Source organism: Ranitomeya imitator, chromosome 4, assembly GCF_032444005.1.
Source record: "Ranitomeya imitator isolate aRanImi1 chromosome 4, aRanImi1.pri, whole genome shotgun sequence".
Lineage (NCBI taxonomy): Eukaryota > Metazoa > Chordata > Amphibia > Anura > Dendrobatidae > Ranitomeya > Ranitomeya imitator.
In genome coordinates, this window is record NC_091285.1 from 431779867 (window position 1) to 431793656 (window position 13790).

Consider the following 13790-nt stretch of genomic DNA (forward strand, 5'->3'; position numbering starts at 1 on the left):
CAAGACCTTGGACCACTCAGCAACAGTTCAGTTCTTTTTCTCCTTGGCCCAGGTATGATGTTTCTGGCATTATCTATTGGTCATGAGTGCCTTGACACAAGGAATGCAACACTTGTAGCCCATGTCCTGGATATGTCTGTGTGTGGTGGCTCTTGAAGCAATGACTCAAGCAGCAGTCCACTCCTTGTGAATCCCCCCCAATTTTTGAATGGCCTTTTCTTAACAATCCTTTCAAGGCTGTGGATATACCCGTTGCTTGTGTACCTTTTTCTACCACACTTTTTAATTCCACTCAACTTTCCATTAGTATGCTTGGATACTGCACTCTGTGAACTGTCAGATTCTTACCCTCCTTGTGGAGTGTGTCAATGACTGCCTTCTAGATCTCTGTCAAGTCAGCAGTCTTCCCCATGATTGTGGGGCCTATTGAAACAGACTAAGGGACCTTTTTGTACACTTAGGAAGCCTTTGCAGGTGTTTTTGTTAATTATTCTAATTTACTGAGATAATGACTTTTGTTTTTTCATTGGCTGTAAGCATAATCATCAACATTAACAGAAATAAACACTTGAAATAGATCACTCTGTTTGTAATGACTCTATATTATATATGAGTTTCACTTTTTGTATTGAAGAACTGAAATCAATTAACTTTTTGATAATATTCTAATTTAGTGAGAAGCACTTGTATGTAGTTGATTGATTGTGCGTGAACAGGTGTATATATACCTTTATAACATAGTAAATAGGTACCAGCAATATGAATACACAGGAGCAATAATTTTTAAATGACACCATGAATGCCTGATCTGAAAGTACAGTAATAGAAGGACAACATCTATTTTAATGTGGGTCATTACCTACAAACATTTTTAAATTTTATACAGTGTTTGACAGATTTAATGGAAGATATATATGTCTTCTGATCACAAACAGGAGGACAAAATTAGTATTTATTACTGCGGTAATAATTGAAGAAGATGCAAATCTTTTTATTGCATTTTGTATATATACATAGCAAATTATTTTAGTCTTCAGTATCAGCTTCATTTTCAATACAAACATAGGCACAAATATCATAAAATTAAGTATTTTTCATAAACAGTGCAAACCTAAAATTAAGGGATTGGCTGCAGAAATATTCCCTAAGAAAGAAAAAAAATCTTCCTGAGAGTAATGGTATATTGTACACCATGTTCGTATATTCCACTACAATATAATACACTACAGAACTACAATATAAGTGAAGAAGCAAACTATAGTAAAATTGTATTTAGTGTATCTGCTTGAGAAAACCATACTGCAAGCCAGACATGTTTAAATGGCCATTCATATTAGAACAATTTTGACCAAACGCCCCCTGCCGTTCATTTAATTTTTGTGGGCATGTTCTGGTTATTTCCCATTGACAAATGTTGATGTAAAGAGGAGTCAGCAATGTTGGATTTCAACATGTCAAAAGTTTCTGGCAGTTTCTGTCGGCACAGACCAAGTGTAGGTGGCTTGGTGCACCCTTTGCGCTACCAAACAAACATTTGCAACTTCCCGCTTGCTTAATTTCCATCTATTTCCGTCCTTCTCGGGTGGTATTAAGCCAGAGTTGTCAATCAAAAGAAGAGGGGGTGGAGATAAAACAAGATGGTGGGAAGATGCACTTAAATGTTTGGCCACGCCATGATGCAGTGAGTTCCAGTAATTGGTTTGAGCAGTCAGTCTGTGCTGACACAGTCTCTTTAATGCGTCCATACACTTTAGAACAAGTTTGACCGAAGACTATGATTATACGAGGACTAGCCAACTATGCTGCATTTCATTATCCAATACTTCTCCAAGTATGTAAATGGTCGTCAGAGGGGCTTGCAGTGGCTTAATCCTCTCTCCTTATTGAGAACTCAGGCAAACTGACGGGAGCATGCATTGTGTATGAGGAGTTCAGTTTGGCCAACAGTTATTGAAAATGTATGGACACCTTTATTTCCTTCTTCCCATGAAGAATACATGCACACATGGCTGAGCTGAGCATACATGTCTAAGGGGGCGTTCAAAAAATATATTGTTTAGCAGACAGGTATCTAAGTCAATAGCTAGCCATCTTTAGGCTGGGTTTACACACAGCAAGTTTGCAAAGATCTGACTTATGGTACAATAGTATTTATAATTGCAATTTGCTAAAACATAGCTGTTGACATTAAGAAAATACTACTATGCTTAAAACTGAATGAGATTGTGGGGGAATTTATCAAATGATTTCTGCCAGTTTTGTGGTATAAAATAGCAAATTTTTCAGGACACCAAATATGCTATAAAATTTGCGACTTTTCTCATTCTTTGCCAGTTTGAAAAAAAAGTTAATAAAAATGGACAGGCTTGAGTAAACGGTAAGTTATTATAAAACAGATAAAATACTTATAGCACGATGAGATTTCATTTTACTCTGAGAGGCACCAAGCCTTTGGATGCCATTTTATAAATATAGCATAATTTACTCCCACAAATTTTATTCTAAAGGTGTTTCCCACTATAATGATATTAATGAACTTTGCTTAGGATAGGTCATCTACATTAGATTGCGCGGGGTCCGATAACTGGTGTCCCCAAAGTTAATGGATTAGAAGCTGGCCTACAGTACATTGGAGCAGGCGCTAAACAGTGTAACGGGGTGTGGTTTTCCTCTCTATTTATTGTTACATCTGGCCATGGCAGAAAAGATAACAGCTGATCGTTGGCGGTGTCATGGGTATGTCAGAAGCTGCAGACAGTCGCACTGCATCTAGCTGCAGAAGGTCTCTGTGTTTGGCTTTGTAGACACCTTCTTAACCCTTGTGACTCTTTGACCCAGGGGCAACCTTTCTCCAGCTCTAATTGACACACCTGGAGCGGGGTGTTTATAGACTCCCAGTCTGCTGCTGGGAGTTGGCAGTGATATTTCCATTTACCCCTGTTGAGGCTTGGAGCTATAGCAGTCAGCTTTCTTCCTCTTTGGTGTTGCTGGAGGACGTCTGTGTTATATCTCTGAGTCTACTCAAGATAAGTGTTCCCCTTGTTTGACTATCCCAGCTGTCTTTCGTGGTAGTGGGGATCGACTAGTGCTCACCTCGTCATTCCCTTAGCAGGGCTTATCGCCACAGTCAGGAAGGGATTAGGTTCCTGCTTGGCGATAGGTGCAAAACCTATATATGGACGTTTAGGGCAGACAGCATGACTTTAGATCTGCCTAGGGGTCTCCACTCCCCCCTTCCCTAGTATTTGGCTCCTTTCCCCTCATCCCTTCATGTTGCACTTGGTCTTTCCCACACTGTGTGTGACAGTTGGTTTGCCACCGATGGGATATTGATGACCCATCCCATGGATATATCTTTGGCGCCATTATACTGGACAACCCTTTTAAGACCATTAAATCCCCCCACAATGGTCCACATATATCAATAACTTAAACCTGTTTTTTCATGCATTTTTGTCCAATATTATGTTCCGTCTGCTGTTTCACATATTTATGAATCATTAGCCTCAGAATTTAGAGCAACTTGCACCGTGAACATCAGTTGATAAACACGGAGTGAAGATTACTGATTAGCCCGAATTTAGACACATTTCTGATATGCGATTTATTTTGTAAAAAGAAAAGTTGTAAAATATGTCGCAGATGAGTAAAAAAGTCTGTCTTGTGACATATTTATTAAAAAAGTCAAACAGTCATAAATATGTCACAAGGATGTCTATAAATTAGACTAGCATAAATTTTAGTTGGATAAAAGTATGCAATTTGGATAAATGTGGGCCTTTGTTATATATACAGTAAGCCAAGCTTTACATTATGTGACAATGCATAGTTTTAATATTACAATTATCATAACTATTAAAAATAGCAATAGTTGTGACCTGGAAATGATGGATGCAAAAAGCAACAATTAGAATGAATCAGATTGGCAGAAAAAACATATTGGGTTACTGTATCTTTATAAATCTGCTTTATCTTGGTCAGTTAATGAGCCATAGATATTTTACGGAGAAATCAATGCTTTCTAATAGTAGAATCTTGCCATCTGTCAGCTGCATTAGTGCGGAGTGTGCAGCTTTCCATAAATCAAATGCAATCATTATTGACTATGAAGAAAAACTGAAGAACTACATGAATTACAAAAATTGAAATGTGAAATATCAAATGGTTAACATACCAGGTCTAGAAATCCAGAATTTATATTTGCATTATACAGTGCTATATGTGAAACCTGTCTTAATTAAGGCTACAGTAAATCTCAAAAGATATCATCTCCAAAGATGTTTTGTTAACATACATAACTGATCTTTAAAGGGGTAGTCTTGTGAACTACAAGGGCATATAGACATAATGAGTGTCCTTAGGCCATAAAGTATTTAAGCCCAGTTGTGATTGCAACCATATACCTGACTTTAGGTGAAGAGCAGTAGTTTGTATATACCGTAATCTTTCAAAACCTAAATCCCAGAAAGACATTTTGTCTACAAAAACAATGTCGGCAAGGACTTACTAGACTTACTAGAATTGTGCTGTGCAGCGGGTGCAGAACGTTATTAGTGAAGACCACTTTGTTTCTCCTTTTACTTCTGAGATATGTCTAACAAAGAAATGAGCTGCCCGAAATACAGTCCAGCTTAGTAATAAGTTAAAATAAATAAAATATCTATATTGAGAACTCTTCATTTTGTTTGCGGAGTGAATTTTTTCGGTGGTGATTTGTTCACACCTCTCATTCCCTGTAAATAGAGCCTGATAAATTAAGCTAAAAGTTGTGCGTTAGAAAACGTATTCTGGTTCTTCATGTGCTTGGTAGTCAACATATTGCCATCAAAAATTCCTAGGAGCACCATAAACCATTAGTTTCAAGAGATTTTCCTGATGTATACTGTAACATCACCATAGGCCACCATTCACAAGACGAAGGCCAACAATGTGTTTTCGTGGCCTCCTTCTGGCTTGTACTTTAAATGTACAGGAAAGTGCAGCAGACGGTGCTTTCCTATAATGAATGAGGGCTACTGCAAAGAAATGCCAACCATCCAGTATACGTTTCTTTACAATAGAACCTATGGTGGACAAACGTCTCAGCATCTATCATGACTGTGGCCCCCATCAAGCGCATACCTTCTGAGTGTATGTGCACAACAATGGGCACAAACGTAGTGTGTAGGGTCTTAATAATGGCACCAAAATATTTACTGGCACAAAAATTAGTAAACAATTACATTTTTTTTTACCATGGCGGTTTTTAAAGATAACTTTACATTTAAGCTAAATGATGTGATGTTCCTTTAGCAGATAGTAAGATCCACAAAGATTATGGAAGCCTCATCTGCAGATATCCAAAATGTGAAAACACAAGAATATATACTTCTTGGGCATTAATGTACCACGTACGTTGTACCCCTGTGACCTATATACAGGCAGAAAAGCGAAAAACTCAACAAGAAGAGTTCACGAGATGGGCAATATGTCATCTTCATCATTTTCCTCTGGTCTACTGCTCGATTTAGATTGGCCACTGCTAGGCATTTCTACAGCATTTGCGAGATGTCGTGCAGGTGAAGGCTTTTTTCCTATGGATGTAGTTTTTAGCGGATTTTCAAAGCTTGGAATACTGTCTTTGGCTGCAGCTCCATTAGTCTGATTTCTTTCCGCACAACATGTGTTTGTCTTGTTTAACAATCTGGCTATCCAAGCTATGGGAATTGTATGTTCTGAACTTTCCTCAAGTCTTTCTTCAGTGTCCAGATTTGTGCAGTGAAGGTCAATTTTTATAATAATGTTATTCTGAAAATACAAAAAAAAAAACAATAGATATAATCAATATAATATTTTGCTGGACACAATAATAGGTGACAACCACTAGTTTAGAACATAGGGCTAAGTTTAAAAGCTGTTGGTTATCCCTCACCTTGTACTTCTGGAGGCTGCAAAGCCTGAGCATATAGTCCACTTCTCCATCTTCAGCCATGGTCAGCAGGGAATCTACTGGATCGAGTCTGTTGTCTGATAATTCCACAGAATCCTAATCGACACATAAGAACAATTAGATGTTTAACAAGTGTCTGGAATATTAAAATAAAGAAAACATTTTACCGGGCAAACATATTTTGATAATACTTTAAAGGAGAAGCAAAACTTAAAGGGGTATTGCATTTTCAGCAAATTAACATTTGTTAGGTATTTTTTTTGTATCAACGCCTCAGAGTTTACAAGATCTTTGCTCAGATTCAATGGGAACCTTCTGTGATCCAGTACGCTGACCAGAACTTCCGTGTATACTTCACATGATCATAACAGAATTTTATACTTTAGAAAAAGAAGGCACCTAATGCAATAAAGTGTATTTGAAAATTATATATCCATTAATAGTGAAAAAAATAAAGAATTGAAGATCATACATCTGTTGATCCACTACTGATCCAATGCATCATTAATGAAAATATGTCACCAGAATACTCAGTCAGTGGCTGACATTTCGGTTCAGCCTAGATGTTGGTCACAAAAGTATTCTGATACATAAAGGAAAGAAAGCGTAAGGGACAAGATATTACGTCCGCATAAAACGGCAAGGTGAATCTTATATTCACAAGAAGAATGAAAACATGACATACATATGAAACGGCAATTTAAGCCCTACGTTAATAATAATAATAATAATAATAATCTTTATTTTTATATAGCGCTAACATATTCCGCAGCGCTTTACAGTTTTGCACACATTATCATCACTGTCCCCGATTGGGCTCACAATCTAGAACGTTGGCCTTGCCTTCTTATACGGCCATACTGTCCAGCTCTCATACTCTCATTTTTTTGGGCATCCGAATACTGCTGTCACTAAGTTCCAGGCTGGATCGAAACATCAGCCACTGTTTCAGTATTGTGTTAATATATTTTCATTATTAATGTATTGGATCAGTACTGGCTCAGCAGATCTTTAGTTTTCTCTTCTTTCCTATTAAGGGATGCATGATTTCCAAATAAACAAGGTTGCATTGAATTAACTGCTGAGTTTTTTTTAAAGTATCCCATTTGTGTTCTACACGACATGCAGGAAAACGTAACAAGGATAACATACAAAATTATAGACCTAGGGCTGGATAATTGGGCATTGAAATTTTAGCAACCGTCCGGAATTACGTGTCGGTGACCCCATCTAGAGTAATAGAGGCCTTTGGGCCTGTGAGGTCTTTATAGTGTCATCCAGTAAAGATCAAAGTGAACATTGGATGACAGCTGTTTGGAAACAATAAGATGGTATGACTGGAGAATCTGTCAGCAGGTTTTTGCTATGTAATCTGAGGGCATCATGAAATAGGGGCTGAGACACTGATTTCAGTGATGTGCCACTTGTTAGGCTGTGTGTTGTTGTTTCAATACAATCAGTGCTTTATCAGAAGAAGATTATTATTGCAGGACTGGCTGCCCACGTGCCTCCGGACCCAAACATGCCCCCAATGCGGATTACCAGCTTACTGTCAATTTACAGTGTTCATAGAAAGCTGCTAATCAGTGCTGTGGGTGGGGGCAGCTTTCTGAGCTGTGCTACATCTACAGCAGAGAAAACTCTCATTATGTCCCAACTGCTGCAACCAGTAAACTAAGTGATACATCGCTGGAATCAGGGTCTCTTTTCCTTCATTATGCTGCTCTCAGATGAGTTAGCAAAAACCTGCTGACAGATTCCCTTTAAGTAGAATGTGCCTATTATAGGATACATTATATTGTGCAACCGCTTTTAGCCTTGTTTTAGGATAATACGAACTAAGATGCTGACTTACGGTAGGTTTGTAGAGAATAATCCTGACATCGGATAAATGAGGAGGGGCCTGGGTCAGTTTTGCAAAAGTGTGTATGAGGTTTGAGAACACAACTTTAAACCTCAGTTCAGCTTCAACTCCACATGAGAACTTTACCACTTGTTTGGGGATTTCTGCAACATATTGAAGAACAAAGGTTTAAGAATATGTTGGTCTAATTTTAACTATGGTTTAAAGAGGACATGTCACCGGTTCAAAAGTGACCCGCTTTTGCTCTTATTTTATTCCTGAGATTTCCCTGAGTATTCTGTTTTATTTTTGTTTTTTAAATCTCTCATACGGTTCCAGAGACCTTGTTCTTTCATTTGGTGCTAAATTTTATGGTCTTTGCTAAAAAAAAAAAAAGGAAAAAAATGGAATTGTCAAGAGAGCAGTAGGAATAAAATCAGAGCAAAAACTAACCATTTTTTGACAAATTTTCACATGGCAGTATTGCAATAAGTTTGTTTGGGGTGACCACAGCCAGGAATGGAAAATAAATGGTGGAGAAAGTATAATGAACAGATCTGTACTCCTTAGGCTACTTTCACACTAGCGTTAACTGCAATCCGTCACAATGCATCGTTTTGCAGAAAAAACGCATCCTGCAAAAGTGCTTGCAGGATGCGTTTTTTCCCCATAGACTTGTATTGACGACGCATTGCAATGGATTGCCACACGTCGCATCCGTCGTGCGACGGATGCGTCGTGCTTTGGCGGACCGTCGGCACAAAAAAACGCTACATGTAACGTTTTTTTGTGCGACGTGTCCGTCTTTTCCGACCGCGCATGCGCGGCTGGAACTCCGCCCCTTCTCCCCGCACCTCACAATGGGGCAGCGGATGCGCTGAAAAGCAGCATCCGTTGCACCCGTTGTGCGGCGGAGACAACACTAGCGTCGGTAACCTCGGCCACTGCGACGGACCGAGCCCAACGCTAGTGTGAAAGTAGCCTTTAAGTAGCCTTACATGTTTGGACCCACTGCTAATTTTTGCTTACAAATTTCGGATTAAAAATATTTTCTAAAATGCTAAAGTTGCATAGTTCAGAGTTGTGTATTTTTATCCATTGACATGAATCTTGAAAGAGCAACCATAATGGAAATTGTGAGCCAGAGTAATTTTAGCTTTTTGTCGATTTTCTCTGCTATTAAAGGTGTTACATCCTACCAGTACTATCCTGATCCTCCTAGTTGTGTCGGCCTTACCTAGGCCTGATGTGACGTCACTTGTTGTAATCCTCATGATTACATAATGTCACACTGTGCGCTGATGACAAATTTTAAGACTTTTCCCATCGATCAGTATTTTTCAGGACAGGATATTAAAATGACTGTACTGCAATCTGTCTACTGAGAAAAAAGAATCTCACAGCAGCGATCCCACTAGTAATAAATGTCTAATCTATTTATCTACATGTATATCTAGAATATAAAATGTCTACACTCCCATCTCAAGAGGCCAGGTTTTTGACATGTAAAAAAATCATACCCAAAAAATTAGTTTCCCAACTTTAACCCCTTACCGACATCGGGCGTAATAGTACACCGGTGTCGGACACCCTGGTTGTAGGCATTACCACTTCCTAAAGTAAACAATGTAACAGGAACTTAAATGGGGATTACCAAAGACGGTTAATGTTTTACTAATAGTTATGTGTATTAATTATAAGGAAGTTTAGCGGCTATTTATAAAGCTCAGGTTATCAGAGGGAACTGTGCAGCAAAGTCTTTATTTCTTTTATTTAAAAAGTAAGTCAAGAATTCTCTCCAAGTGTTGAAAAATTGTATAAAATGAAAATTGCAAACTACACTCACTCAGTTATCTTTAAATTTATCAAAAATATTAAAACTCATGGCCTTGGAAGAACTGACTGACTGAAAAAGAATATTTAGATTTTTGGAAAATATATTTTTTTAATTGATTAAATCACTTCATAAGTTTAGAAATATTCACATCCATGCTACTTAAAAAGTAATGCCCCCTTTAGACGGCAGATCCAGGATGTTAAAAGACTGCCTATCGGCTACATACAAGTGGATTGATGGTCTTTTACTGGTTGCTTATACTGGGTGATGTGCTGCCCATTATGATGATCTTTATGCTGGTGTAACCATCATTGCACATCCTGAATCAGCATTTTGATCGTTCTTCGAGATCACATCTTACCACCTGTGCACTTGACCCGATTCCATCCCACTTCATCCCAAACCTCACCACAGTCATCATCCCAACCATAACCCATCTCTTCAACCTATCACTAAGGACTGGTGTTTTCCCGTCATGCTTCAAACATGACTCAATCACACCCATCCTCAAAATGCTCTCTCTTGACCCATCCTCTGTATCTAGCTATCGCCCCATATCACTTCTCCCATATGCCTCAAAACAACTGGAATAACATGTCCATTTTGAACTGTCCTCTCACCTCTCTTCCTGCTCCCTCTTCGACTGCTTACAATCTGGCTTCTGACCGCATCATTCCTACTGACTGCCAAAGCCAAGCGACACTACTGTGTCCTCCACCTCCTGGACCTGTCCTCTGCCTTTGACACAGTGGACCGTTCCCTATTATTACAGACCCTCTCATCTCTTGGCATCACAGACTTGGCCTATCTTGGATCTCGTCATACCTAACAGACCGGACATTCAGCGTCTTCCATTCGCACACCACTTCCTCACCTTGCCCCCTATCTGTTGGAGTCACATCAGGTTCAGTCCTAGGGCCCCTGCTCTTCTCCATTTACACCTTTGGCCTGGGACAGCTCATAGAATCTGACGGCTTGCAGTATCGCCTCTATGTTGATGACACACAGATCTACCTCTCTGGACCAGATATCACCTCCCTACTAACCAAAATCTCACAATGTCAGTCCACTATTTCATCCTTATTCTCTGCTACATTTATAAAACTTAACATGGACAAAAGAGAATTCATCATCTTTCCCCCATCTCACTCGACTCCCCCAACAGACCTATCCATTAAAGTAAATGGCTGCTCAATCTCCCCAGTCGCACAAGTTGGCTGCCTCAGGATAATCCTTGACACTGATCTCTCCTTCAAAAACCTAGAACCTGCAAAAACACTAGTGCATGCCCTCATCATCTCCTGCCTTGACTACTGCAACCTCCTGCTCTGTGGCCTCCCCTCTAACACTCTCGCGCCCCTCCAATCTATCCTAAACTCTGCTGCCCGACTAATCCCCTTTTCCCCCCAATATTCCCCGGCCTCTCCTCTCTGTCAATCCCTTTACTGGTTCCCCATTACCCAGAGACTCCAGTTCAAAACCCTAACCATAACATACAAAGTCATCCAAAACCTGTCTCCTTCATACATCTGTGACCTCGTCTCCGGGTAATTACCTGCACGCAACCTCCGATCCTCACAAGAGCTCCTTCTCTTGTTTCACTTATTCATTCTCGTCTGGACTATTGTAACTCTCTACTAATCGGCCTCCCTCTTGCAAAACTCTCCCCGCTCCAATCTGTCCTGAATGCTGCAGCCAGGATCATATTCCTCACCAACCGTTACACCGATGCCTCTACCCTGTGCCAGTCATTACACTGGCTACCCATCCACTCCAGAATCCAGTACAAAACTACTACCCTCATCCACAAAGCACTCCATGGCTCAGCACCACCCTACATCTCCTCCCTGGTATCAGTCTACCACCCTACCCGTGCCCTCCGCTCCGCTAATGACCTCAGGTTAGCATCCTCAATAATCAGAACCTCCCACTCCCGTCTCCAAGACTTTACACGTGCTGCGCCGATTCTTTGGAATGCACTACCTAGGTAAATACGATTAATCCCCAATCCCCACAGTTTTAAGCGTGCCCTAAAAACTCATTTGTTCAGACTGGCCTACCGCCTCAATGCATTAACCTAACGATCCCTGTGTGGCCTATTTATAATAAAAAAAAAAAAAAAAGGTTCCTCGCATCATGTTCTCATACACTTTATGCAGTATTAGCCCTCTGTGTCTGTACTGCTACATACTTAGGCAGGTAACTGGTTCATGCAGCTTTACATGAACACCTGAGCCTTACACTATAGCTGGTCCGAATAACTAAAGCAATTGTTACCATCCACCTCTCGTGTCTCCCCTTTTCCCCATAGTTTGTAAGCTTGCGAGCAGGGCCCTCATTCCTCCTGGTATCTGTTTTGAACTGTGATTTCTGTTATGCTGTAATGTCTATTGTCTGTACAAGTCCCCTCTATAATTTGTAAAGCGCTGCGGAATATGTTGGCGCTATATAAATAAAAATTATTATTATTATTATTATTATTATTATTATTCTCTACTCCCTTTTTATCTCCTCTTCCCACAATTGCATACAAGATTTCTTCCGTGCATCCCCCCTACTCTGGAACTCTCTACATATCAGACTCGCATATCGTGGAAATCTTCAAAAAGAACCAGAAGACCTACCTCTTCGAACAAGCTTGCAACCTGCATTAACCACCAATCCACCAAACCGCTGCCCTCACCTATTGTATCCTCACTCATCCCTTGTAGATTGTGGGTCCTCACTCCTCTTGTACCAGTCGTGACTTGTATTGTTTGTTTTTTTATTATGTATACCCCTTTTCACTTGTAAAGCGTCATGGAATAAATGGCGCTATAATAATAAATAATCTTAATAATTACCGACTTGTTTAAACAGACCGATAGTTGGGAACAAGTGTTCATATGAACCCTAGTTTGCTGATTTCTCCCACTTTTTTGGCGAACCCAAGAATTTGTCGCCCGCTATTCTCAACAGTGTTGGAACTCCAATGGTCAGTCTTCTACCTTTTTTACCTGAACAAGTTGTGATTTTGAATAACACAATTTATTTTACCATATAATGCACTGAAAAATAGGACAAAAAAAATTTCAAGAGAGGTGAAATGCTGAAAAATTGAAATGTTGCCTTTTCTATTTATTTTTCTTTACGGCCTTTAACTTACCGTTTAAATAATTTTATATTTTGATAGAATGGACTTTTATGGAAGTTATGATATCAAATATGTTTTTTTAAATTTTTTTTATTTGGATGTGGAAAAGAAAGGTGATTCAAATTTTTATAATATTTTTTTTACATTTTTAGTGTTTTTTATTTCTTGTAGGAAACTCAAACCTGCATTTGATCGCTGTTCAAAATGCTGCAGCACTTCAGTAATGCACTATATAATAAAAATCACGGTCTCCTACGAAGAGCACTAATTTGCAACCCCATGATCGCATTGAGGGGGGAACTAATGGGCACTTGAAGAAAATTGCACCACCTAAATACAACTGTCAGAGATTGACAGCAGCACTAAGGGTTTAAAAAGCAGTGATTAACAAGAGGTCCAATAGATGCTGATGGAGCAGGTGCATACCTGCCCAATGTGGAGTCGGCTCAGCTCTTAAGCCTACTTAATGACGTAGAAGTATGTCATGGAGTTGGATAGCATTAAGGTTCAAATATGGTAAATGTTTTATACTGTAGGTATTGTTTTGTATCATGAATTATATAGAACCCCAATTTACTTCACGTAATTAAGAAGGTATTCATGTGTTATATGTATGTATTTGAGAATGCCAGGAAAATACACCTGTTCCCCAAAATCATGCAGACTGCCGGCACACACCAGAGGGCGCCAAATCTCCAACTTACTAGCACGCTGTTCCCAAACAGTCCGGTTCAGATGTTCACTTCCCGAAAAGTAGATCTTGTCAGTCAAAGATCGAGACTCTTTTAGAGAGTGTCTTATTTCCATAACTTGTTTGCCAGTTACCAAAGGATCTCTGCCAATATCTTTATGGAGTTAAAATAAATGGAGAGGTCAACGGTGCACATGAGAATTTTATGTAAAACATTTCATATGCATTTCATACACACTGTCATTTGGATGTTGTACATAGGACAATTGTTCTTATTTCTGATGTTAGCACATGTACTGGTGCTTAATTTTTAGTATCAAGCATATACAAATGAAAACACCGAACAGCAGGAAATGT

The 13790-nt window shown here is 39.3% G+C and overlaps 1 protein-coding gene and 1 long non-coding RNA gene across 6 annotated transcripts in view; one reads left to right on the forward strand and one right to left on the reverse strand.

Moving 5' to 3' along the window:
- LOC138676351 (uncharacterized) overlaps nt 1–13790 on the forward strand; it is an 80308-nt gene that overhangs the window by 64597 nt on the left and 1921 nt on the right. The gene's annotated exons all lie outside the window — the stretch shown is intronic.
- LOC138676350 (mucosa-associated lymphoid tissue lymphoma translocation protein 1-like) overlaps nt 971–13790 on the reverse strand; it is a 101318-nt gene continuing 88498 nt past the window's right edge. For all 5 annotated transcript variants that reach the window (XM_069765549.1, XM_069765554.1, XM_069765550.1 and 2 more), the window contains exons 13-16: nt 13447–13587; nt 7785–7936; nt 5912–6025; nt 971–5787 (exon numbers count right to left, since the gene is read on the reverse strand). In XM_069765549.1, the coding sequence (XP_069621650.1) occupies nt 5452–5787; nt 5912–6025; nt 7785–7936; nt 13447–13587 (743 nt within the window). In that variant the 3' untranslated portion in view covers nt 971–5451. The remainder of the gene's footprint in view (nt 5788–5911; nt 6026–7784; nt 7937–13446; nt 13588–13790) is intronic.